This window comes from Triplophysa dalaica, chromosome 23, assembly GCF_015846415.1.
Source record: "Triplophysa dalaica isolate WHDGS20190420 chromosome 23, ASM1584641v1, whole genome shotgun sequence".
Classification (NCBI taxonomy): Eukaryota; Metazoa; Chordata; class Actinopteri; order Cypriniformes; family Nemacheilidae; genus Triplophysa; species Triplophysa dalaica.
Genome location: NC_079564.1, coordinates 3220300 through 3244936, shown reverse-complemented (window position 1 = coordinate 3244936; position 24637 = coordinate 3220300). Strand labels below are relative to the sequence as shown.

General features: G+C 39.4%; 4 protein-coding genes across 4 annotated transcripts in view; 2 read left to right on the top strand and 2 right to left on the bottom strand.

Annotated features, from left to right (window-relative positions):
* The window catches only part of slc7a14b (solute carrier family 7 member 14b), an 11770-nt gene extending 1409 nt beyond the window's left edge, over nucleotides 1–10361 (top strand). Inside the window, exons 2-8 of the mRNA XM_056737615.1 lie at nucleotides 5184–5449; nucleotides 5864–6100; nucleotides 6201–6418; nucleotides 6717–6863; nucleotides 7827–8035; nucleotides 8106–8971; nucleotides 9108–10361. Of these exons, the coding sequence (XP_056593593.1) occupies nucleotides 5184–5449; nucleotides 5864–6100; nucleotides 6201–6418; nucleotides 6717–6863; nucleotides 7827–8035; nucleotides 8106–8971; nucleotides 9108–9427 (2263 nt within the window). The 3' untranslated portion in view covers nucleotides 9428–10361. The remainder of the gene's footprint in view (nucleotides 1–5183; nucleotides 5450–5863; nucleotides 6101–6200; nucleotides 6419–6716; nucleotides 6864–7826; nucleotides 8036–8105; nucleotides 8972–9107) is intronic.
* Nucleotides 1–21707, top strand: part of rpl22l1 (ribosomal protein L22-like 1) — a 25482-nt gene extending 3775 nt beyond the window's left edge. The window contains exon 5 of the mRNA XM_056738030.1: nucleotides 21696–21707. The gene's annotated coding sequence lies outside the window, so the exon portion shown is untranslated. The remainder of the gene's footprint in view (nucleotides 1–21695) is intronic.
* cldn11b (claudin 11b) lies at nucleotides 10811–13405 on the bottom strand. The gene is made up of 3 exons (XM_056738025.1): nucleotides 13071–13405; nucleotides 12300–12464; nucleotides 10811–11849 (listed from the first exon to the last, which is right to left on the bottom strand). The coding sequence occupies exons 1-3, from the start codon at nucleotides 13294–13296 to the stop codon at nucleotides 11590–11592; spliced, it is 651 nt and encodes a 216-aa protein (XP_056594003.1). The 5' UTR covers nucleotides 13297–13405; the 3' UTR covers nucleotides 10811–11589.
* On the bottom strand, nucleotides 14334–24637 carry si:ch211-230g15.5 (polyhomeotic-like protein 3). Its single transcript, XM_056738024.1, is given in 15 exon segments — nucleotides 14334–14995; nucleotides 15338–15539; nucleotides 15541–15609; nucleotides 15844–15952; nucleotides 16402–16504; nucleotides 16649–16787; nucleotides 16915–17165; nucleotides 18117–18264; nucleotides 18868–19721; nucleotides 20010–20253; nucleotides 20393–20503; nucleotides 21220–21369; nucleotides 21514–21603; nucleotides 21781–21984; nucleotides 24502–24637. Coding segments are annotated over 14 exon segments (2829 nt in total). The 5' UTR covers nucleotides 21979–21984; nucleotides 24502–24637; the 3' UTR covers nucleotides 14334–14834.

Here is a 24637-nt window from a genome sequence, read left to right as displayed (position 1 = left end):
CCTATTGTGGAAACCATTAGAATCGTTAATTTATTTCAGTAGGAAATTTATTAAATACAACATTTATAAGATCCAAACAAAATGAAATGATTTTTGTAATAATTTCTATTTTTTATTGTCTTAATTATACTTAATGTAGAAAACCAACCATGCAATGTTATAAGCAAAGTTACGAATCCTACTAAGGCGTAGGCGAAGCTCGAGACTGACGACGACGTCACTTCCTTGCGTTTCAAGTCAAGTATCCGGGTCGTCACAAATAGGTAATGCTCGCTTTGTCCACAAGATGTCAGAGGACATCTAAGTGGTTTGTTTTGTTAAAACAATTAACAACATTTAACATTATACAAATAATGTTTTAATCTTTAGTTAACTGCTCGGTAAACACATTTACCCAAATTTGACAAGCAGTCGAATAAATCGGCTTCTTTTAACTATAAAATAGTGTGTTTGATTCTTTTTGTGAAATAGTGAAATAAATCTAACAAAACTATGTGCAGCTGGACAGACAACACATTTTTCTGTTCATTAGTGCCAAAAATATTTTTCCGCTGACCTGGTTAAACAGGCAGAGATACAGCTTTGTTCTAAAGAAATGTTTTTCTCCATAGCAAATGTTGGAGTGAATCAAGAGCTCTGGGAAGAGATCAAGGTAAAAACACCTTACCAAAGCCAGTGAAAATCTGACATTTATTTTTAATCTACTACAATTTCTTTAAGAATGTAAGCACGTAATTTAACATTTTCGTAGGTTTGGTATTAAAATGTATTTATTTGATAAGTCCTCCCCATGCTTATAGTTTACCACCTTGTAGCCTATCATGCCACTACTTGCCCATAAACTCAAAACAGGTTTAATAGCATGACTGAGTCTGTTAATGTATTTTTTGATGAAAAAATCAAGGGAAGAAAATCATTTTGGAAGAGACATTTCTCTGGTTTCTGTTTCACACATCTGAAAGTGATAGTTCACAAAAAAATTAAATGTTGTCATCTTTTACTCACCACTATGTCATTTCAAACCTTCATGACTTTCTTTCTTCTGCAGAACACAAAATAAGATATTTTGAGGAAAGTTGGTACCCGAACTGCATTTGCCCCATTTTTTCTTTAATAATAGGTTTATTTAATGGGGGCAAGTTAACAACATTCTTCAAAATATCTTCTTGTTCTAAGAAAGAAAGAAAGCCATACATGTTTAAAATGATAAGATGGTGAGTAAATGATAACCCATCCATCCATTTTCTACCGCTTATCCGAACTACCTCGGGTCACGGGGAGCCTGCGCCTATCTCAGGAGTCATCGGGCATCAAGGCAGGATACACCCTGGATGGAGTGCCAACCCATCGCAGGGCACACACACTCACTCATTCACTCACGCACTCACACCCTACGGACAATTTTTCCAGAGATGCCAATCAACCTACCATGCATGTCTTTGGACCAGGGGAGGAAACCGGAGTACCCGGAGGAAACCCCCGAGGCACGGGGAGAACATGCAAACTCCACACACACAAGTCGGAGGCGGGAATCGAACCCCCAACCCTGGAGGTGTGAGGCGAACGTGCTAACCACTAAGCCACCGTGCCCCCTCAATAGTGAACTAAATGATAACAGAATATTTTATTTTATAAGTTCTTTAAAGCTTTATGATTTCTTACAGTATACATTTCTGTTTTTAAACACGTCAGTCTGATAAACTGACATGATGTCGTTAGGCATGAAAATGTGTGATCTTATCATTTTAAATATGCTCTGCACGTGTACTTTGACGTTGCATTGATGTGATTATTACAACGCCTGGTGCATTTGTTGTGGCTCAAGGGAATGATGTAGTTGAGCTGTAACTATAGCAACTGACTCAATTGTGTGATGATTTGGATCTTTCTGAACTATCTGAACAGAGCCATGCACTTACTCAAACCTAAACCCTGTAACTTTCATTTAAAAGCAGAACTTTGTGGGTGGAGCATATAGGCGCACACATTTTGACATGGTGTCTGAACACTGCAGATGGGAAATTGATTTGCATTGTTGACCTTTTGATGTTGAAACAGGTTATGTTTGCAGAAGTGTTGCCACACCACTACAAATGCATCCTATCATTCAGTCACCATGGCGATACTTTTGTTTCCTGTGAAACCTGAGAGACACTAGGTCTCTGCAACTGAAGCTGAGTGGCAGGCTAATAAAAAATAAATTCAATACCATAGACCGATGCATAACTATAAACATATAACAAATGATGACTTTGTTTATCTGTTGCATTAACTGTTACATATACAGGCAACTTGATTCCGGATTATGACACTTGATGTTGTGCCAGTGTGACCTTTTTTAATGATCATAAAAAATGTTTACTTACATCTTACTAGGCGAACATGTGAAATACTGTATAGTGTTTTGTAAACGCACTTGAAGGTGTTTTTTTTAGGTATAAGCACTTGTTTATATAGTATGCTTAACCTACATCCTAATTTACAAACATCTGAACCTCATTGTTATGGTAAATAGCTCCTTTTTTGAAGAAGTTTACATCATCAACATCACCAGGGAATGTAGACCACATTGACCTAAAAGTGTATAACAATCTAAAACTTGTCAGGGAAGCTCTGACGCAGGCAGCTGTTGAATGGTGGACTAATCTTTTAATAATGAACTCTGCTCTGATCACACGGAGAACCGCCTAAATAATTGACATCCCTCCTCGTTGTGTCCCCTACTGTCTCCACGAGCTTTACGCGGATTCCTGCCTCACCGATGGACATAATGGCGTATACAGTTTAAAATCCCCATCGGTGAGTTTTTGGCCAGACAAGCTGTTTTCAATTTGATACTGGATACCTCTGTTTCCTTTTAAGGGTGGAAGACAACGGCAAAGCCTTTTTGTTTTACCACTTAAACTGAGAGAGCAGCTGTAGGGTTTTAGTTCTGGTCGGGGCAAATTATATTCTCATGTCTGTTGTAGGAGCGCAATGTATTGTTCACTATAGCTCAGCACCAAAGTGTACCGAAAAATTTCAGCTCTCCCTTGGCAAACTTCAGAATACCATCATTAATATTTCATTATTGGAAATGTTGTGCAGGTTGCTTGTTAAATTGTGTATTCGACTTTTGAATAGGTGCAGCAGAACGCGCCTGCCGTGGATTAAATGTGTCTTCTGCATAGTTTAGGATCAGTTGGGGATTTCTTGTCAAAATTGATTTTTTTGTGATTGAGGATTTTAATCGAGAATTTATACTAATCAACTATCAATAATGAGGAAAAATATGATTATCCGATATTTGTAAATGTTTGCGTTGCAAGACGGTGGAACTGACCAGGGTGCTGAAAGTCCTTCCAGAAGCATTTCCAGATATGACAAACGCATGTACTTTCAGTGTTTGAGAGAGCACTAGTATATTATTTAAACAGTTTATTTTTCGCAACTTCCCACAAATGTATGCTATTAGTCTCGAAGCGTATAATGTGCTTTGAAACTTTGGTTTTGTACACAATTTCAGCACCAGGTGAGATACAATAAGTGATCATCAGTGTCAGTATTTGCATGCATGTTAAACTGCAACTAGGCTTGTTTTTTGCATTTATTATGCAGGAAGTACGATGTTTGTGTGTTGATTGTCATTGCGGATTGACAGTTCTTTTAGACCTACTTTTACAACCTTTATAACCAAGTTCATTGCTGTTTTGCATATGTGGTTATTGTATTCAAACTGGTTTTATATGTGGTCTCCTTATCCTTATTTACCCTTGCTATTCTTTACACATCCATTTCAGAAACTGAATTATGACAAACAATGGACAAACACAATTGTTTTTTATGATCTTTATCCTTTTATCTTAATCAGCTTTATCTAATCATTTTCTCGACTGTGGACATACTTTGTATATTGATATACAATATTGGCTTGTGTACAATGGATGTAACTTTTTGGTTTTAATCATTGATTGCTTAATTTATATTTTTTAGCTTGTGTTTGTTAACTTTATGTAATTGGCCTACTTGCCGGTTTTCCCAGGTATCAGAAAACGACTGAAATACTAATACAACAATGTCATTACAATGTTTGTGAAAGCATTATGCCACTCATTCATCCTTTGTATATACTTCCAAAGATGATATGGCTTTAACTTATCTTTGTAGTTGATCTCATCTTATAAATCACCAGTAGTCATAAATCATTAGGTGGACTGTTTCGATGTTGTCAGATTGCATTAAAGCAGAGGCTGCAGATTCAACTGGCAATTGCCAACAGGCACATCCGACAGATTTTTTGTCTGCGGTGGCAAATGCATCTTATCTGAGTGAGAGGCAGAACTACATTTGATTGAAAAAAACAAGATAGTAAAATGTGCAGATGCTATCTGTGCAGGGAAAGGTAGTGAGGTGCATGGTGGGTAGAAACCGGCAGTGAAAGGGACAGTTCTGCAAAACATGTTTTCATACTGTTAGACATAAGATGGGAATATAAACATTTATTTATTAACATCTGTGAAAATTCTAATATAAATATTTTAATTTCTGTGCTTTTTGCACCTTTAATTAAAAAGCATAAAACATAAATGAATGCATTTCTGTTCTTTTAGGTTCAAATCCAACATTACATTCACATTGATCTCACTTAGTATATCAATGTCCACTTAATATAGCTGATGCTCTCCATATGCTATGCACTTGTTATGAGTCCTGCACCATAGCAACATTTCACCTCAATGAATGAGGGGTCACTTCCCATTGTTCAGTTATTGTATACACAATGTTGTTGTTTGAGCATGATTAAGTTTATATTAAACATTTCAAGTGTAGACATTTTTTGTCAGATATTTGAAAAAGGGTAAATTTTGAATAATAATCAACCTCAAATAATGTCAATAATGGTACACTTACTGGGTTTTATCTCGGTAATGCAGTATACATGTCTCCATGATAGCTTGCGATCAGCTTGTTTTTCTTTTTGTAGGGACCATTTTCAGTTCCAAATCAAGTGGTGTTTTGATTGCTCGTGTGATGGATCCACTCTAACGGGAGAGAAAGTGAATTAAAGCAAGAGACAGACAAATTTACAGGAAACACCTGGAATACTGCAGACCCTCAAATTGGACAGGACAAACCTCAACCTTCATTTATCCAGTCTTCCTGTTGTGAAAGATGAGTGCTGTTTTTGCTAAACTGGACCCCAGGAGGATTGAATGGGAGTCGTCCTGGTATGGACTCCATTCAAGAATCCTGCGCACCAAACCTGTGGATTCCATGCAGGAGGGATCTGATGACCTGCATGGCACTAAACTTGCCCGGGTGCTCTCTACGGTGGATCTGGTGTCACTAGGGGTTGGCAGCTGTGTTGGTACCGGCATGTATGTGGTTGCTGGGCTTGTTGCCAAGGAAATGGCAGGACCTGGCGTGATCTTGTCCTTCATTATTGCAGCTGTGGCATCAATTCTGTCAGGTATTATCATGTTGATCAATGGGTTTTGCAAATTTCTAACCAGTTGCATTTCATGAAAAACAGCTAATATGGACATCAAATGAGGTTTCAGAAGGACAGCAATGATACACTATGTAGCCTTTTGTTTGCTAGGTAACACTGTGTATGTGAAAAAATTCAATCTAACATTTAGGAAACCACAGTAATAGATTATTGCTTTATGGGGTTACTAAACCAGCTGTCAACAGCCGCTAAATTTAATTTATAAAATGCCAACTGGAGGTTAAAATGAGAAAAACCAGACCCATCAAATCCTTGATCCAGATCAAGACCTGTTGATTCAATAACCAGGCTGAAAAAAAGACTGTAACAAATTAACTGATATTATGAACTCTGTACTTTATCAAACAGCTAATCTCAGTGATTTCTACACAGGGGTCTGTTATGCTGAGTTTGGTGTCAGGGTGCCCAAAACAACAGGCTCCGCCTACACCTACAGTTATGTCACTGTAGGAGAATTTGTGGCCTTTTTCATTGGTTGGAACCTCCTTCTGGAGTATCTGATTGGTACAGCAGCAGGTGCCAGTGCGCTCAGCAGCATGTTTGATTCTTTAGCCAATAACACCATCAGCCGCTACATGATCAACCATCTTGGAACGTTGAATGGTCTGGGTGGGTAATCAACCTTATAGAAGAATACAAAGTGTGTTGATAAAATAATAAGTGTGGATGGATGATGTTGTTACCGATCATACACACTTTAATTCTTCAGGTAAGGGAGAGGAATCTTATCCAGACCTGCTGGCTTTGCTCATCGCCATGTTGGTGACAGTGATTGTGTGTTTAGGGGTGAAAAACTCAGTGAGCTTTAACAATGTGCTCAATGTGATGAACCTGATCGTGTGGATCTTCATGGTCATTGCCGGCCTGTTCTTCCTCGGTGGAGCCAACTGGGAAGGTGGCAGGTTTCTGCCCTATGGCTGGTCAGGGGTAAGAAGGTTTACTGCATACAGTATGAATTATACACAATTTGTACATATATGCATTACACATTTTAAAATAATACAAAAATGATTTATAGATGTTGAATGACATGTTTTTGTAGGCAACTTTCTTTAAGCCTTTAATTCTTTCTTTATTCTATACGTTTATAACCATGTTTTCTATACACACATACTGGATATATGCACATACTGTATGTCCACGTTTATAGACTGTATATTTAAAGATACGGCCATATGGCCATGCATCATCCGTATGGGATATAACTGTGTCTTGTGTTTTTTAGGTCATGCAAGGAGCTGCAACCTGTTTCTATGCCTTCATTGGATTTGACATTATTGCCACAACAGGCGAAGAAGCCAAGAGCCCAAACACGTCCATTCCATACGCAATAACAGCCTCTCTGATCACCTGCCTCACAGCATATGTCTCCGTAAGTACTACTGTTCTGCCATCTAAACTCTGAACTCTTTCTTTAATAATCAATTCTTTAAAAAATGCATTTTCACTTTACATAGTGAAAATCGTATTAATTAAAGGGGTCATATGGTGCGAATACATGTTTTTCTGTGTCTTTGGTGTGTTATAAGTTTCCCATGCATGTATTAGACACCTAAAATTACAATCGTTGTTACCACACCGCCACAAATCTACGTCGGTCCGTGGGATGATTTGACTAATACCACCCAAATATATAAGTAAGTAAAACCTGTCAGCACAATTGCTTTGGAACCTGATGTTCCAAATATGGTAAGAGGCGTTACATTTCCATCACACGCTTGCAGCATTCGACCAATCACTACACACTGGTTAGCTGACCAATCATAGCACACCTCGCTTTTCAGAGTGACATGCTTTGCTAAAAATCCACGCGTTTCAGAGAGCACAGAGGAGATACAAACATGCGGTATGTGGAAAATACAGCGTTTTTTAACCTTAAATGGTGTAGACACAATGCATTACATAAAAAACAAAAATAGCCGTGTCATATGACCTCTTTAAAATAAATAAATGGAATAATATTATTTCTGAAGAAGGAAATGAACTATTATATCATCCCAGTCTAGACTGCACAGTTGCATGCTTTAATAAATTATTCCAGCATTTCTCACCTGAACAGTGATTTATTTATTTCCTCTAGAGGCTGAATCTTGATCGTTGATCATAGATTCTGTAGAGTTGACCAATGCTTATCCTTTCTTCACATAATATAAAAGCCCTCTTTTTAACATTTTGAGCCAGATTAAATACAATTCTTCAGACTGCACTTTACAGTTATTAAAGGTTTACACCAGAATTAAATACAACATGCTACCATGGCATCTGATTTCTAAAAAAGATATTGCATCATCGTAAATTATTGCATCAGACTGCAAAATGTGATTTTATGTCTTAGGTTAGTATTATTTTGACATTGATGGTGCCATACAACCTGATTGATGGAGATGCTCCACTTATGGAGATGTTTGCGGTTCATGGCTTCCTAGCGGGCAAGTATATTGTAGCAGTGGGATCTGTTGCAGGCCTCACTGTCAGCCTTCTAGGATCTCTCTTTCCTATGCCCAGAGTCATCTATGCCATGGCAGGCGATGGTCTGCTCTTCAGGTACATGTGTTCATGTTATGCTTAAGTTGATATGTTTGCACGTCTACTAAAGTATCTGTATACACGCCAGGTTCCTGTCCTTTGTGAGTCCCCACACAGAGACCCCCATGGTAGCCTGTGTCATATCGGGGTCTCTGGCTGCTCTGTTGGCTCTTCTGGTGAGTCTGAGGGACCTGATTGAGATGATGTCAATCGGCACGCTGCTGGCCTACACGCTGGTTTCGGTGTGCGTGTTGCTTCTGCGGTATCAGCCCGATAGGGATGGCTTCACCAGTTTCCTTACCGAGGAGGAAGAGGAGGAACGGAAAAGGAAGGAGGAGATGATGGTAGCCAGTGAGAAAGACATGCATATTAATTCTGGTGGTGAGGACTTCAGCGACAACACCTGTGGGGCTAAGAACCTCCCATCAAAGGGCGATGATGAAACGCTGATTGGAAAGTCGAATTCAGGGGGATACCAGTCAGAAAACTCCGGCTATGGAGTAGGAGAGAACGAAACGGAGGCGGAAGGATCTGATAGCGCCCTGGTTGGCGTCTTAAAATGTGTTCTGGGCTCTCACTATTACACCCTACGGGTGCGTCTGGGCTTGCCGAACTCGGGTGATAGGCCGACACCTGCGACAGGACGCACCGTCACTTCCTGTACTCTCCTTTTCTTTGTCTTAACTTTCTTTCTGTGGATCCTTGTCATCTACGGCTTTGAACGGGTCTCAGGAGGGGCTCGCTGGGCAATAATGCCTTTTATAATGACTTTAATTGCCCTGATGGTAACTCTGGTTATTATTATTCTTCGTCAGCCGGAGAACCCCAAAAAGCTGCCTTACATGGCGCCCTGCGTGCCTTTCGTGCCAGTAGCGGCAATGCTGGTGAACATCTACCTCATGCTCAAGCTATCCAGCATCACCTGGGTGCGCTTTGTAGTGTGGTGCTTCCTAGGTAGGTTGGATCTCCTCCTATGAAAAAACCTCAACGGTTTGGCATAAAATTTGTAAGGCTCAAAACAAACTCTATGTAAATACAAATCCAAAGCTTTGCAAGCTTGATTTTACATGTCTGTTTTTTACCCCCACAGGTGTGCTGATCTACTTTAGTTACGGCATGTGGAACAGCTCCCTGGAACTCAGCGCCAGAGAAGAAGCGGCCCACGCCAGCTCTTACCAGAGGTATGACACAGAGGTGGACGACAGCTTTAATGTGGACGATGACGTTCATCCTCAGGAGGATGAACAGGAAGGACAGTACCAGGGCTGGGCAGCTGAGGAGATGGACTCTCAGTACCAAAACCAATATCAGTATCAAGACCAAAGATCCTCGTCCAACAATTCCAGAAGCAAAGGCAGGACCAACAGAGGCTTTGAGGAACTGGTCAATGAAGAATATTCACCTGAGTGAGCATTACAGACAAAACAGCACTCTGTATTATAGACAAACTTAAAGAGGATGGATTTGGGTGACCATGATTTAGATTTTGACATCCTTGTTGGTCCTGTTACAATCTTACCGACCAATCAGATTTCAGGGCATTTTTAGAATTGGGAATTAGAATTGGCAATTCACGGTCATGCTTCCTAGCTAGAAAGATAAGATAATTGATTTAATGTTGAATCAATGTTGAGAATATGCAATTTCACGTTGATCTAACAATAAATAAATTATCTGGGTGGCTATTAATAAAATCTTTGAGTGTTGCTTTTTTCTTTGTGAACATTAGAAAATAATTATTTATAAGCAGGAACCAGTTTGGTTTTTATTAACAGTGCCTTTAAATAACCCCATTATATATTAATATGAATAATAAATATAAACTTATATACTCATTAGAATACATACCGAAATAGTATGATGTGAGCTAATGTCTCAGTTTTGGTTTCCAATGATGGGCTTTCATCAATGTTTATGAAATACAATATTCACTTACTGCTGTTTCATTACATTACTTGGCTGTATGTTGCTAGTTTTAGAACTTAAACCCTTTACAAAACATACTTTCCTTTATAAAAAACTCAGTGATCATGAATTGAAACCTTCTCTAAAGATATATTGAGTGGACTTTTAACCTCACACCATATTCACAGCTGTAACTGATCTAACATCTCAAGCTCTCTCTTGAATTCTGGGGGAAATATTATGATTGGCTCCCTGTGAAAGCTTAATAGTTCTCAAAATATTTTGGGACATTGATATCAAATTCTTTCTATGTTTTTTAGTGGAAATGTGTTACATCTTGTGGTTTTCCTCTTGTATAAGTTTGCATGAGTATATTTACATTTCTTCCTTACAGCTACGTGAGTAAAATCCCTTCTGATTCACAACACATGTAAATACACTGAGAGATCTAGAGTTACATTTGTTTGAAAAAGAATATACTAATATGAAACATTAAATTTCATTTATTTTACAAACACAAAGTGTGTCTAATACTGTTTCACATCTTAAATATGAATATTGAATATTTTTTAGTCTCAGGTTTTCATCCTGAAAATAAGTACTCAACCAGTGTAAAACAAGAACACGGCTGGGGTCAAGAGAATCAGAGTTATTATATTTTTGTATTAGTTTTATAAATCATTTTAATAAGCTTTTATTTTTACTAAAGTTTTTGCAATTTTGGTATATGCTTTTAGCATTGTACAGTTTATTAGATAATGTTTTATTATTTATTGTTTTATAATTTTAGTGCTTTAAAATTATTTCAGTTTAATTTTGAGGCAACATTAAAAAAAATTCTTAAGTTAAGTTTTTCCAATAATTTAATTGAATTTCAATGAACAGAAACGTTTTCAAAGTTTTAATTTTAGTAAACTAAAATAACCTTGCAGATAATTATATAAAATTTTAAAACACATTGAACATTAAAAGAAACGTTGTTCACATACCCACAGAAAGCACAGGGAGGGTACAAAAACTTTCATTAGTAATATGAATCAATCACTGAACACATCACTAAAATGAGACTTTCAGAAAAAAATGTTTTCCTGTTACAACAATTTTTTCTCTGATTACAAATGCTGCGAAGAGCCCTCCAGGAAAACAGTGCACAAGACATCTGGTCAGACTGTTTTCCTGTCTGTCTGTCTGACATCATTAGATGTGTGATTTTGTAATATATATTGTTATTACTGGAGGAAAGCATGAGTTAATAACGCAACTTTTTCTGAAAGTAAATAATGTGTTAACATATTTAATTTCTTGTCACTGAGAAAAAGAAATACAGAAGCAAAACTCTATACTGTGTAAATAGATTGACTTTACAAACATCAAAAAATATGCTTATAGACAAGAAGGAACTGTGCTTCCCTCTGGATTCATTTCAAAGTTTGTTGAAACAAAGGCTTGGCGTATGAGCTTTAACGAAACAAGGTTTCCATCAAATTCTCTCCAAATCTTCACATGGTTGCAGTCAAACCATGGCAGTGGAAAACACACATTTTTTACTGGTAGGTGTGTGAGTGTGAGAGCTGAGCTTGAATGTGTGTGTCCAAATACCATCTTGAGGTAAGGCGCGGAGGTCTTATCCAGTGTGTGTGTGTGTGTGTGTGTGTCCGTCTCCTCTCTCAAACATGTGCGCTCTTGGCATGACTGTTTATAGCAGAGGCAGAGTTAGTAACTCCACTGTGTTTGGAGTAGTAATAGCGGTCTTCGGGACTCTGGGCCAGGCTGTCGCTCCTTGAACAACAGGTTAGTACAGACCCACCAAAAAAACAGAGGGCTGAGCCGACCCAGCCAGCATACAGCGAGAACCCGAATGACATCAGACCATCCTCGTGAAGGACTCCAATGGGGAACCAAATGGTTGACACCATCCCACACAGAGCTGAAGAAAGAGGAAGGAGGGTCACAGTATTTTTAAAAAGACGAAAATAATTGTGCCTGTAAATGTAGCAACATAATTGACATTTATCAAAACTTTATCTATACTGTTCACAAAAATTGAAAAGAATTGAAACTGAATTAAAAAATGAAATAAAAAATGCATGGTCAAACAGGCAGTTTGCTCTTCCCACTGTATCAGGATATAGGAAACCTCTGTATGCTTTATGATGACTTCAGTCAAGGCCCTTCTAAGCCCTGCTGAAATGCATGTTGAAAGCACGACTACAAGCAGGATATAAGCAACCAGAGCATAACCTCTGGGTTTTAAATATACTTTCAAAAGTTTATGGGTACTTAAGTGAAAGTTAAAATGTTTTGATAGAATGTAACTTTCCTCCTCAAGTGTACTTTACAATATTAAACAACATGTCCAATACGACGTTTTACTCACAAATGAACAGTATTAGAATGCCACCCAGGACTGCCCGCTTGCATTTAGTGTCTTCGGTTTCTTGGCTCAGTTTGACGCACGGCATCGCCAGCAGCACGAGCGCCAGAGACGGCAGACCGAGAAGAGAGGCGGTGACCAACAGAGCACGAGACGTCTGGATGTACGCTTTTAAAACAAGTGCACAAACACATGTCCACATAAGACATCATAACACGGACAGTATATTCGACTGCGGCGCTGCGCTGCGTAAAACGGAGGCGGTGTGACAAAGTACCGCGAGATCAATTTAAAAGCGCAGGTCTCATAAACACTTTCTGCACAGCGCTGCGTAAAGTCGAAAACACTTAGGGGCTGTTTCCCGGACAGGGCTTAAGCCTAGTCCCTGACCGATTTAAATGTGTGTCTTAATCGAAAACAACTTGCATTGACATAAAAATATATCAGTGTGATTTTGTCTCGAGATGCTCAGCAGTAATGTTTTTTTGTGACGTAAAATGACTTAAATATCCAAATTTAACCTAGTTTTAAACTTACCCTTGTCCGGGAAACCGCCCCTTATTGTTTAAATAACAAATATTATTTTATGGACAAAATGTTATATTTATAAAAATAGATTTTCTTGTGATATTAAACCTTTTTTTCTTGGAAACGAAATGGAACATTTTACTGTTCAATACGATTTTAGAAACAAAAGGCACAAAACGTTAATAAATCCGAACAAAAGACATTGATTTAAAACTGTATGCATTTGTTAAAAATGTCTTTTCTCACCAGGTATTTCGAGGATCTGGTTGAGTGAGATGCAGTGATACAGAGCAGTCGAGATGATGCACTCCGTCCACAAGCCCTTCGTCTCGAGCTCGTCCATCTTCCTGCAGGTGTGCATGCCGTATTTACAGGTGACCACCCAGTTGTTTGTTGACGTCGCGATTATAATACCCGTCCAGCCGATACAACTCATTAAAAAACCACAGAGGAGACGACAGCTATGTGTCATTCTGCTAACACAGTGTATATTAAAATGGGATTGCAAGAAAAATGTGTAACAAAGATGGTATTAATTAGTTATAGTTAATGTATATTGCTTTAGAGATTTAGGTATACAGTCTGAGTACGGACTGCAAGTGTAAAACAATCCATTTGGATAAATTGTGTTTTTATCTTCCCTCGCACCCCTGCAGAACTTTCAGCCAATCAAAGGAAAGCCCTTTCACAAACGTCACAATGGCCTTCCCTCAAAAATAATATTTTTTGATTTATCATGTATTCACAGATGTTTTATCTTACAGTGTTATTATCTGTTCTATGTACATCACGAGTGATTAGTGAATTGAGTATTTTTTTATTTGATTTAATTTCTTTTTTTGCGACATAACTATTTTTGGGTGTGAATGCCATCTAGTGGGTTACTAAGTAACTAGATCTCCAACAGATGTTTCATGGTCATTATGCAAAAAAATCTCACGATTTGACGACAGGCTTTCCATTGACATCAGAAACAACAAAGCTTAAAGCTTTATATAAAGGAACGTATATATTGACAGCTATGTCGTACACAGAGATTGAAAATAATTTAGTATGTTGAATAAGCATCATTGTTTTTTACAAAGCACAAGAATTAGAAAAAAGGTCCAATAAATGACTGATACAGGGTTCTGTAACAAAATGTAGCTGGTTTAATTAAATAATCAAAAGTGGCACAAGAAAAGTAATGTAACAATGAGAAACAACACTTTAATGATGACACTATCTAGTACATACTTTGCCTCAGCAAAATGCCTACAGTAGTTTCATTAGGTCTCAGAAAAAAGGCACCTTTTCACTGCCTTGATTGAAAACGATTGCCTTCGGGTACCTTCCTTTTGTCTTCTGTTGACAGTTTGTCAGATCGACAGTACCACTGTGGAGATTTCACAAAATTTCATTTCATGTCAGTATCTCAAATGTCGTTTAAAAATGCTTATAAACTTGAAACGATTCGCGTTTGTACTTTTTAGAGCCTCAGAAGACAAATATATTAAATATTACAAATCCTTCACAAAACATTTTTTTAATTTATACACACAGAACACTGTATTGTTATACATGTATACATATGGAATACAATAGAAAATATATACAATGGGACATGCACACAATAACAGCACTTCCGTATTTGTCGAACCTCTCCGCGCTGACCGGGGAAGTGATCCCCTCTGCTTTCTGTCAAAAATATAAAACCGGTGACCCTGATCGAAATTACCCATACAAAAAAGGAGACTAACAGTTTCCTCCTATCCGATTAAATAAACCGCCTATAAATTGCTCACAGACTGAGACCATTATATTGCTACCATGCTTTCAGACAGAGGCTAAGTTTACAAGAACTGTAAGATTTTGCTAGTTTAGTTCAAGCAAATACATGTAAGCTTTCTGATAACATTGAAATTATCGCGTAAATCTCTGAAGATTAAAGTGCACAAAATGGCTCTATTCTATTGGCAAGTGCTCCTATGGTCCACAAAGATATACCTATCTCTTTGTGTCCGTTTCATTTTATCTTCCGCCTTCCTTCAGGGAGTTTATACGGGCACATATTTTGAGAGCGGGGCCGAGTTTGACGTTCATGGCACTCATCAGATGGTCTTCGGTCAACAGAAGCAAGGCTTGGCCGTCTATCTCTTGGGCTCTGAATGCTTCACCAATGTCATGACACCCTAAAACAATTAAAGTGGGGAGTACAGCTTTAAAACAAGTAATTATACAAAATATATTGACACGATGAACAAAAAAAAATCCACTTTTCTATATGATATAACAACATAGGCTTCTATCAACTTTTATCAACCTAGAAGTGTTTATTTTGAAATACAGATAAACTTCACAAGGATACAAGATACTAGAAATTGTTTGGCCGACTATACAGTTTAGTATATTTGACCACATTGTGTTACTGCTGACCAGTTAGAAGCAAGCAGAGCAAAAACCGGAGTACCTATGATTGGATTATACCTGGAGATGCAAACGTATGGTTTTGGCACTTTACACATTTTTATTACCTGGTAAGTTGGATATAAAGCTTGACACTTGATCCACAGACCACTGAGATGGTTTTGGGTAGGGAAAGACCCCAATGGGTGACACGGCGTCTAAAGGTGAGGTGGGGGCACTTCTCGTCTCCTCAACCGATGGCCTGGCTCTTATTTCTCGCTCACGTTCCTGTTCCGTGTGCCTGCGAAGCCTCGTCTTCATGGGAGCGGCAGGTCCCATCTTCGCCTTCATGCGGAGGCTGTTGAAGGATTCTCCACTGCTCTGTCGTCGCATGTCTTGGCTATTGAAACAGAGTGAGTAATACAGATAGACTATTGGTCAGTGTTTCGGTTTCACACCGCTGAAAAGAGTTGCATGAGCCATTTCTGGACATTTATTTTTAGATATAAATGATATGATACAATGGGTTTACATCATACATATACGAATAATCTAACACATACATGTAAAGGATACTGTGATAGTTTTCAAAGGTGTTTTCAGTTGATTAAGTACTTCAATCAGAGTAACAAACCTGATGGAAATTTTCTTCTGCGTTGTCCTCAGTGCCAATGAGTTCAGATCGATGCCCACCCTCGCTCACACAGCGTCTGAGTGCGCGAAAACGTTTGGTGTAACTGAACCTGCGGAGAGATGGAGAAATGTAAACAAAGGTTGTCTTTAAAGGCAAACTGACGCACTGACCAAAATCATCTGCTTTGTGTAGAGACGCATCATGTTCGATGTGTGTCAAGGGTGTTTATCACAAGCCATAACCACATCCTGTTACACTTTGTGTACACAAAAATATATGCAAGTTTCTTTACAACATTGCAAGTGACTATGTTTGAGAGCATGACTTCATGTTTAAACATATATGCATGCATGTCCATTTGTTAACATAAGTACGATTATTTTCCACATGACCAAGTCGTCATTAATGTTGAAAAATGTATAGACGTACACACAGTTTGGGGCAAAGTTGATGCTACACTTAAAAAATGACACCAGTTTATCTGCAGTTTTGAGTTATGTTAGGTACCATTTCAAAACAGGTGTGTTTTAATGCCAGTGACAACAAGAAGAGCTGTACCTCTTGGCACACGATTTGGAGCAGAAGCGTTTCGAGCGCTGGAATGTCTCAGCGGTGCCTTTCCTCTTGCAAAACTGGCATTGCAAAACAAGCTTGCGGGCCCCTTCGGTAAAAATTATAAAGAAATTAACAAATAAGTTTATGTAATTTTACAAATTAAATACATTAATGTTACTCTGGTGTAATGCCAAGATCCTAACAGTTCTCGCACATTTATCTTCGATGGCTTTCATAGACATCTACTTACTATTTGTGACCATGTCCTCATCATCCGAGTCTGTGGAGTCGTCGGGAGGCTCTGAACTGGACGGGATAAGCTCTGGTTCTTTCACCCCATTTAGCCCAGACTCCCTAATGGGATCGATCATCAGAGATGACCTACTCACCTGTGGAATTTGAAAGAAACAAGCTCAACCACAGAGTGGAAGTGATGGATCTCCGCCACAAGCACATATTTTCATGTAATGAAAAATGTTTGCTGCAAGCACTGGTCTGTGTTGCTGTTTTGTTTACCGGGAACGGTTCTAGTCCTTCCTGTATAATAAAACCTTCCACCAGGTGTGTCAGGACCAAAGGTTTGACTGTTTCTGATGTCTGCTGAAGGTCCGTGGGCTTCGTTTGCATGAAGGTGGGAGGCTGAACTGGTGGCTTCTCTGACACGGGGTGAAATTTCGGGGGAAAGCAACTGTCCACGGGAGACATATCTAAAGGCTGAGTGATGGACGTCTGGATAGGTGACATGTCAGAAGAAAGACTCGAGATTGCTGGAAAGATTAAGAAAGTTGTGATATTACCAATGCAGTCTGAGACATTGAGCTACGCTTATCGGTTTGACCACATGACAATTCTATTACAGCTTAGGAGAGTTATGTTTCATGTACTATATTACCTCCTAAAATTCCATAGGCAAATAAAAACAGGTTCAAATTACACAAATGCAAATATATGGCAGAAGCTAAGAGCTTCACAGGTATAGTAGATGTACAGGAATGTACAGGTTTATATTAAAATCATCCATATTTTGCAAACGTGAGCACAATATGAGTGATTTTTGAAAGACACATGTGAGATGACACGATTAGCCTCAAAAAGCAGATATCTCTTTTCAATCTCACTGCATACAACAATAGAAATAACTGAGATTTAAAAGGGGTGCTGCAGCGATTTGTCATGCATTCTGACTTCATTACAATGTTAAACGTGTTGTCTTCGAATACTTAACGTGGTCAACATGTCAAAAAACGAGTTGGGCGTATTCCTTAGTATTTCTGTGCTCGATACACTGCCCCAGTGATAGTAAAGGTTCTGAACTTTTTTTGGACATATAAAAGTGTTTTGTTACAATTTTTCTTAGTCCCTTATTGGACATAATTGAACTGATATTTTGAGCCGTCCCAGCGCTAAAAGATGCCGGACATGAACCGCATGCGGTGAGTGAAACTTACGTCTGTGTTTTGTTTTGTGTTTTTGTTGTTTAGTTCAGCCTACCCCTCCCCCCTGGACGCGCTGTATGATTTCAGAAATAATTGTACAGCTGTATCTATCTTTTATAAATGTGATCAAACTAAATACTCTTCAAAGATACGACGTATCCTACTCTATAGGTACTCAAGATTAATATGAGATTGGCAGAAACCCCGTGTGTTTAAGGTCACTTTAAGATCTCACTTATGATATACAGGTGACACTACAGGGGATTCAAAGACAAAGTGTACCTGAGTGATTGTCTGATTGGGTAGATGTTTCCTCGCACTGTTCGTCTTTTTCAGCCTGCCATGACGGAGTTAAAGGCGAGCGTGTTTCACTCTTCTGTGACGTTTTTATCTGCCCGTCGGTCCTTGAATCCTCTGTGCAGACTGTCATCTTATTAAAGACCAGAAATACAGAGATTGTTAACATCAACACTCACTAAAACATCATTTTAATGCAATCACATCCATTTACAGACTGATACAGACGGTTTGATCGGTCGCACTTGCCTGGCCCAAATATAAATTCCGGTCTTTGTTTGGTTTCCGGTCTGACAAGTGGCTTTATTTAACTTATTTAATTTATTTTAACTATTATTAATATTTTTTTACATTAATTGTATTAAATTACATTAAAACTGCTAAGCAGTTATTGATTCTTTGCAGAGGTCTTCCGAAGTTACATTTCGTTCACATACCATTTGTTTATGTTGTTTCCGATAAAGCTGTCTATAATTTGGCTGAGAAGTAATAGACATTTCTGTTCACAATTCTCAGTTTAGAATAAATATTGTGTAAATAATTTTGTTCTTTAGTGTCACTAGGTGTATACATCTTTAAAATATCTATTATCAGTACTACACCGGACACCCTGCTATCTAAATATCAGTTATTGAAAAACACATAACTAACAGTAACTAAGCCCTATTAATAGTAAAGTTCTAAAAAACACACGTGTTTAAGCATTTTTAGCATTTGTGGATGTCTTATATCTCACCGATGACTTCTCTGAATCGTCTCTGGACTGTTGAACTGTTGTGCAAATCTGGGTGATTTGAGTTTGTCCTGCACTTTTCTTTTGCACTGCCGGACATTTCAGATCTTGAGGAGTCTGCTCTGGTCCTTTGCCTTCTTTCTGCTCTGCCTTCCCGTCTTTCTGCTCTTTTGACGTTTCGGCTGCTTGTGTGGGACTCTGTGCGGTCAGGAGGGTCTGTGGGGGTGCGAGAACGCTGCTGGTGGACACCAGAGGCAGGACCGGCGAAGGCGGCGATGCCCTCTGTGGAGATGCTAGTGGAGGGGTGGCGATCAGAGGTGTTGCCGCTGTCGTTTGTCTAGATGGTGACAGCTGCACCAGCTGTGGGCAGGGGTTTGGAGTCCGTAGCGGCTGGGTGGGGCACTCTGGTTTAGCAAGCACAGGTGAGAGAAGCGGTTTTGATTGGACGAGATCATGAGGTGGAGACACAGTGGCTGCCTTGGATTGCCCATTGGTGCTCTTGGCAGACGCGGAGGACAATGCAATCCTCAGCAGCTGTTTTGTAGCCAGTAGGGATCCACCGGTGGACGAAGACCTCAAGGGTAGAGTCAGGGTAGGGGGTGTGAGGTGGGATCTTGTGGGGGAGGGAACAGTGATGGGTACGGAAGTGCCAGACACACTTTTGGAAGGTTGGGTGGATGGGCAGCGCTTTAACTCTGGAAGAGGCTTCTTTGGTGCGGCGGGGGGAGAGTTTGGAGGGGTGTGTCTTTGATTGAAAGGGTGTTGGGGGATGCTGATCTGACTGTGGGGCCTTTTGAGACTGTTGCGGTTTAGCTTCTGTTTCGCTAAGGCGAGGGCCTGTGAAGGTGCATATAGCGCTGGAAACATGATGATAAAGGCAAAGATGAGCGATTTGCTTGATTTTACTCAACTCAAGCATGTAAAACTAAAATGATTCTCGTAAACTTAACCTCCCTAGTATTTATTTGACAAAGATATATTTTTATGCTTTAATTCATGCCATTCATGCAACCTGTATTTTGTAAAATAAATCTATAATTTTCACACATTTTTTTTTCAGAAATATAATTTTGAGGTTGAAAAAGACAATTAACCACTTTTATTTATTTAGGATGTGAGAGACACATGCGTACAATTGTACTCACAGGGAGGAGGAACCGTAAGATGGCGCACAGTTGCTTTTGTTTGAGCCGTCAGAGATGTTGAGCTTTCTGTCTTAGAAGGTCCCTCCGTCCCTGGAACGTTAGCTGGCTGGCTGGGTCTCAGATGGAAAGTTGGTAAACGGCATGAAAGCAAAGGGGGCTGGCTTGAAGTTGTTGGCTTGAGTGGTAGGTTTGGAGGGATGGTGAGGGTGCCTGGTGGAGGTGGACGGAGAGTCAAACTCTGGAGCTAGAGAAAAGAAAAACGAAAAAAAAAAACATGAATAAATAAACATCCAATAGAAGACAAAACAATAAATTATCACAAAATTTTAACTCTTGGGGCGAAGGTGAACACAAGTCACATGACCACACACACTCAAGCTCACCTGCATGGAGGGAAATCGAGGTGAGGAAGAGGAAAGGGTGGATGAGGAAGATGAGAAGGAGGAAGAGGAGAGGGCAGGTACGTCAGGTCGCACAGCAGATGTTAAAATCAGCTGCCGGGTGGCAAGCATAGCGATAAAGAGAAATGAAAAGAGAGAAGGTAATAAAGATAAAGTCCTACATGGTGCAAACAGAAGGCTGTTATTTCCTGCCTGTTGTGCTGTTCTGTGTAGGTGTGATGGTGAACTTCACAGGCGATGATCTTTTGATGTGGTACAGCAAAATCTGTCCTCATCAGAAGTATGCAAGCATGCACCGAGTGCAGGCCTCTAGACAGTTACCCTACAACATGGCTGTTGGTCACACTAGACCACGACTTGGGAACAATTTAACCCACAGGGCAGTTCCAGGACTATAATGAAACTTCACCTTCACATTTCGAAACAGTCAGATTAGTATTACATTATTAACAAGTAGCCCATTGCAAGTAAACAGTGCAGTGGGTCACAGGACAGACATTTGTTGCAAATTCACTCGAAGCTGAGAAACCAAGAAAGTTTCCATAAAGAGATGAGTGTAAAACGGTTTCTCTCTGAACATTGTGGGTAAAACCATGAGGTATCAAAGGGCTTCATGTATGAGAAACATGTCGAACAATGTCAAGGTTCAAAATGCTGCAGAACCGAGTAACCAACGTTTAAAAATAAGAGGAGGGTACAAATAAACCATCCTAATTATCCACTAATATGAATATTTGGGAAGAGCAATGTCTACGGTGGTTTCGGCCCATGTAGAACATGATATGGCTCAAGCCGGAGGGTTGCCTTACCATCTGGGCCCTCAACAGCATCTGGGCCTGGCTCGTGGCCGGACTCTTCCCCAGGAGCAGAGCTTGAGGGGAGATCTTACGGACGGCTGTACCCGTGCTTTGAATTCCTCTGACTAGAGGTGTTGATCCGGGGGTGTTGGGCTGAGAAACCTGCGGGAATAGGCGGTGAGGAAAAACAAGGAAATCGATAAGATCAGCGGAGGATTGAAATGACACAATACCTGTCATAACAATAAAAATATTGCTTTTACAGGAACAGAAGAAGTATTGTGCTGCTATGTTGCACACACGCACCGTTTTTGGGGTCTGCTGCGAAGATGAAGCTTGGTTGACTCGCTCACTCGGTGAGAAAGATGGAGCCAGTCGGTCCCCAGACAGATTGATCTAGAAGAAGTGATGGAGATGATTTATGGAGACAGTGGAAGGGTCCACGTATGGACAGCTTGAAATTACGGTTAAATATATTGAAGGAAGAGCTGAAACTGTCAGGTGTGACTAATGGTAGTCAAAAACAGAGATAAAGAAAGTACGACATACAGATCAGATTTCAAGTTTACTCACCTGAACCACTTTTCTCTCGTTGGGGGAGGGTTGATTGTGGAAGGTGGTTACGGTTGTGAGAGCAGGGGGGGTTTTGGGGGCACCATTGGCCTGATGGGAAGTGTTCAGCGCTGGGGTGGTTGTTGTGGTGCCTGCACTCTTTGGAGGTTCTGCTTTTGTTTGGGACTCCCTGTCCATTGTTCCACAGAATCTGGACATAAGAAGCTAAAACAAATGTGGTCATAAATATGATGTATGTGCACTTCTTCAGTTTTGTTAAGATTTGCTTTGTTTAAATTACTCTTCATATGCGTGAATAAATCCTGGTTGGAAACTGACACAGGCTGGTAGTTTGTCTAAGGTCGACCTACATGCAAATTTCAAACAGGCTCCATTTATTTGTTTACCAGGTCTATATTCTGCTTCGCAGGAAAGACCAAGAACAAGTGTGCCTCGTTTTTTATAAAAGTGTCATACCAAATGCATATAATGTTCAGGCCATTTGTAAAGCTGTGCCCAAGTCAAGAGTTCTGCAGGAGAATGACATGTAGGTTTGTACACTAAACTCAACTCAACTTTATTTATAAAGCGCTTTTTACAATTTTCATTGTTACAAAGCAGCTGTACGTGAGACACATTGAATACAAGAAAAACAACTAAAGGCATATACCTGTAAAAACAAGAAAAAGGTGAAAACAAGAAAAGACACACATACAAATGCTCCACACACACAATATACATACATACTTACACACATTAACATAGACGCACACACGCAAACACACTCGCACACACGCACAATGAAAGCCCACATTTGAGATAAAGGAGAGAGAACCACAGGTCAAATATTAAACGGACTATAAATTCTTATATGCAATATTAATTATGTCTAACTTCTGAATTCTAAAGCAGCCCCCCCGGCCAGGCAAATAGTGCAAAACAATATGCAAACGGTGGCGAGGAACCCAAAACTCCAATCGAGAAAAAAAAACTCAGGAGAACCCAGGCCCAACCAGGGGATTCCAGTTCCCCTCTGGCAAAAGCTGCTGCCTAAAGACTAAAGCAAGATGTCTAAACATGGCTCCAATCCATAAGAAGAAAGAGGAATTTATATTTTCTAAATCAATCATAACGGTTTTAACATATAGGCTAAATTAACAAGCACACGCCTAAATATTCACAACAAAGTTAATAATATAAATATAAATTATAGCATTATATATAAATGTAAATATACAAATCACCCTGCCTTTAAAATTGAAATATTCCAGTTGTATTTACTGTTGTTTAAAAAAATCAGTATTTCGTAAAATACACATCATGATGTTCAAGCAGTAAAGAAATAATAATTCTGTTGGATTCAATATGATTAGAGACGTCCACTTATTGTTATATAGAGTTAAAAGTAGATATAAAATATTCGGTAACACTTTACAATATGGGTTGTATTTATTAACATTAGTAAATGCATTAACTAACACGAACAATAGTTATCCATAAATTATTATTCCTATTTATGTTGTTAACGTGAAGTAATTGTTCATGTAGTTCATGGTGCATTAACAATGTTTGATTTTAAAAATTCATTTGTAAATGCTGAAATAAACATGAACTAAAATGAATACATGTTTAAGAAGTATTGTTTACTGTCAGTTCATGTAATGCTTAAACTAATTGTTAATAAATACCCCTTTATTTTAAAATGTTAACAAACATTCAATGTAATCTAGTAAATTGGTAAAGATTCAGATTAATCTAACTAAAAAAATAAAAACTGAAAACTGAATATTTGTAATACGATTATTACAAATCAGATTATTGTTAGAGTCCTTTTTAATTAATATAATATACCAATTCACCTCGGCCTGCAGATCAAGTAATGCACTTTCAAATCCTCTCTGATAAAAAATATTTTTTGCCTAAATAGACTACATAATACCCTTGCGCCATTTCTGCGCCGTGAAGATGTAAATAACGCGTGCCTCTTTGTTTCATACAACACACAAGAATAAAAAACAATTGTGACAGTTATTAACAATTAACTTCCGTAGTCTTTTACATTGCGCGTGAAATCACAACGACATTAATAGACACCTACCAGGAAGCGCCGCGCGCCCGCGGAGAATCCGCACTCACAGGTGCCAGAATGCCACGCGTGTTTTCAATGTTTATGCGCGAGCCGCTTTCCGGGCTCGAGAGACGTGCATTTCTGGAAAAACACCGTGGTGATTCCCAACAACACGGGTGTATTTGTCATGACATTTCGACGGCCTTTAACGGAGTGGATGAAATCCTCAAAAAACAAACATCTACATCCCCAAAACCCATTCGCTCATTGCTGAAATACGACGGCGTCTGGCATAGTGCGCACGTCTAATGTTTATTCCCCGAGTCATTATTTTGATCGGTTCATAGATTGAAAATGGGCGTGTGTACACGCAGTGACAGCAAGAGCCCCCTGTCCGTCCCCGAAGACATGCACTTCCCTAAAAGACGACTCGTGTTGATATATCATAGCGGATACATTTTATCGAGCGAACGGGTACGCCGCGCAACGCTCACGGTACCAAGTCTCCGTAACAACGAAATACACAAAATGAAAGTCAAAAGGGAAAGGGATGATGCTCGATGCACGGTCTTGCACCCTTCGGCGCTCCTCCATTCCACCCGAGCCGGGTTTAGACCTTCCGTCGACACATCCATTATTTACGCATTATTAATGACCGCTAAAGATAATCCTACCTGTCCGAAGTCAACGGGGTAGCTCTCCCATCACACGCTGACCGTTTTCGGCGACTGCTACAATCCCGTCATGTCGTAATGCGTCAAAGGTAAAAGTAGAGACCGATGCATCAGGGCGGTGAACGTTACAGCACCG

What these genes read in the sequence shown, in the direction of transcription:
- cldn11b (XM_056738025.1), bottom strand. Translation starts at nt 13,296, where the DNA reads ATGACACATAGCTGTCGTCTCCTCTGTGGTTTTTTAATGAGTTGTATC. An exon ending in CCAGATCCTCGAAATACCTG is followed by an intron (nt 12,465 to 13,070) that starts GTGAGAAAAGAC and finishes TTGTTTTAAAAG; the next exon opens with CGTACATCCAGACGTCTCGT. An exon ending in CATTCTAATACTGTTCATTT is followed by an intron (nt 11,850 to 12,299) that starts GTGAGTAAAACG and finishes CTCTTTCTTCAG; the next exon opens with CTCTGTGTGGGATGGTGTCA.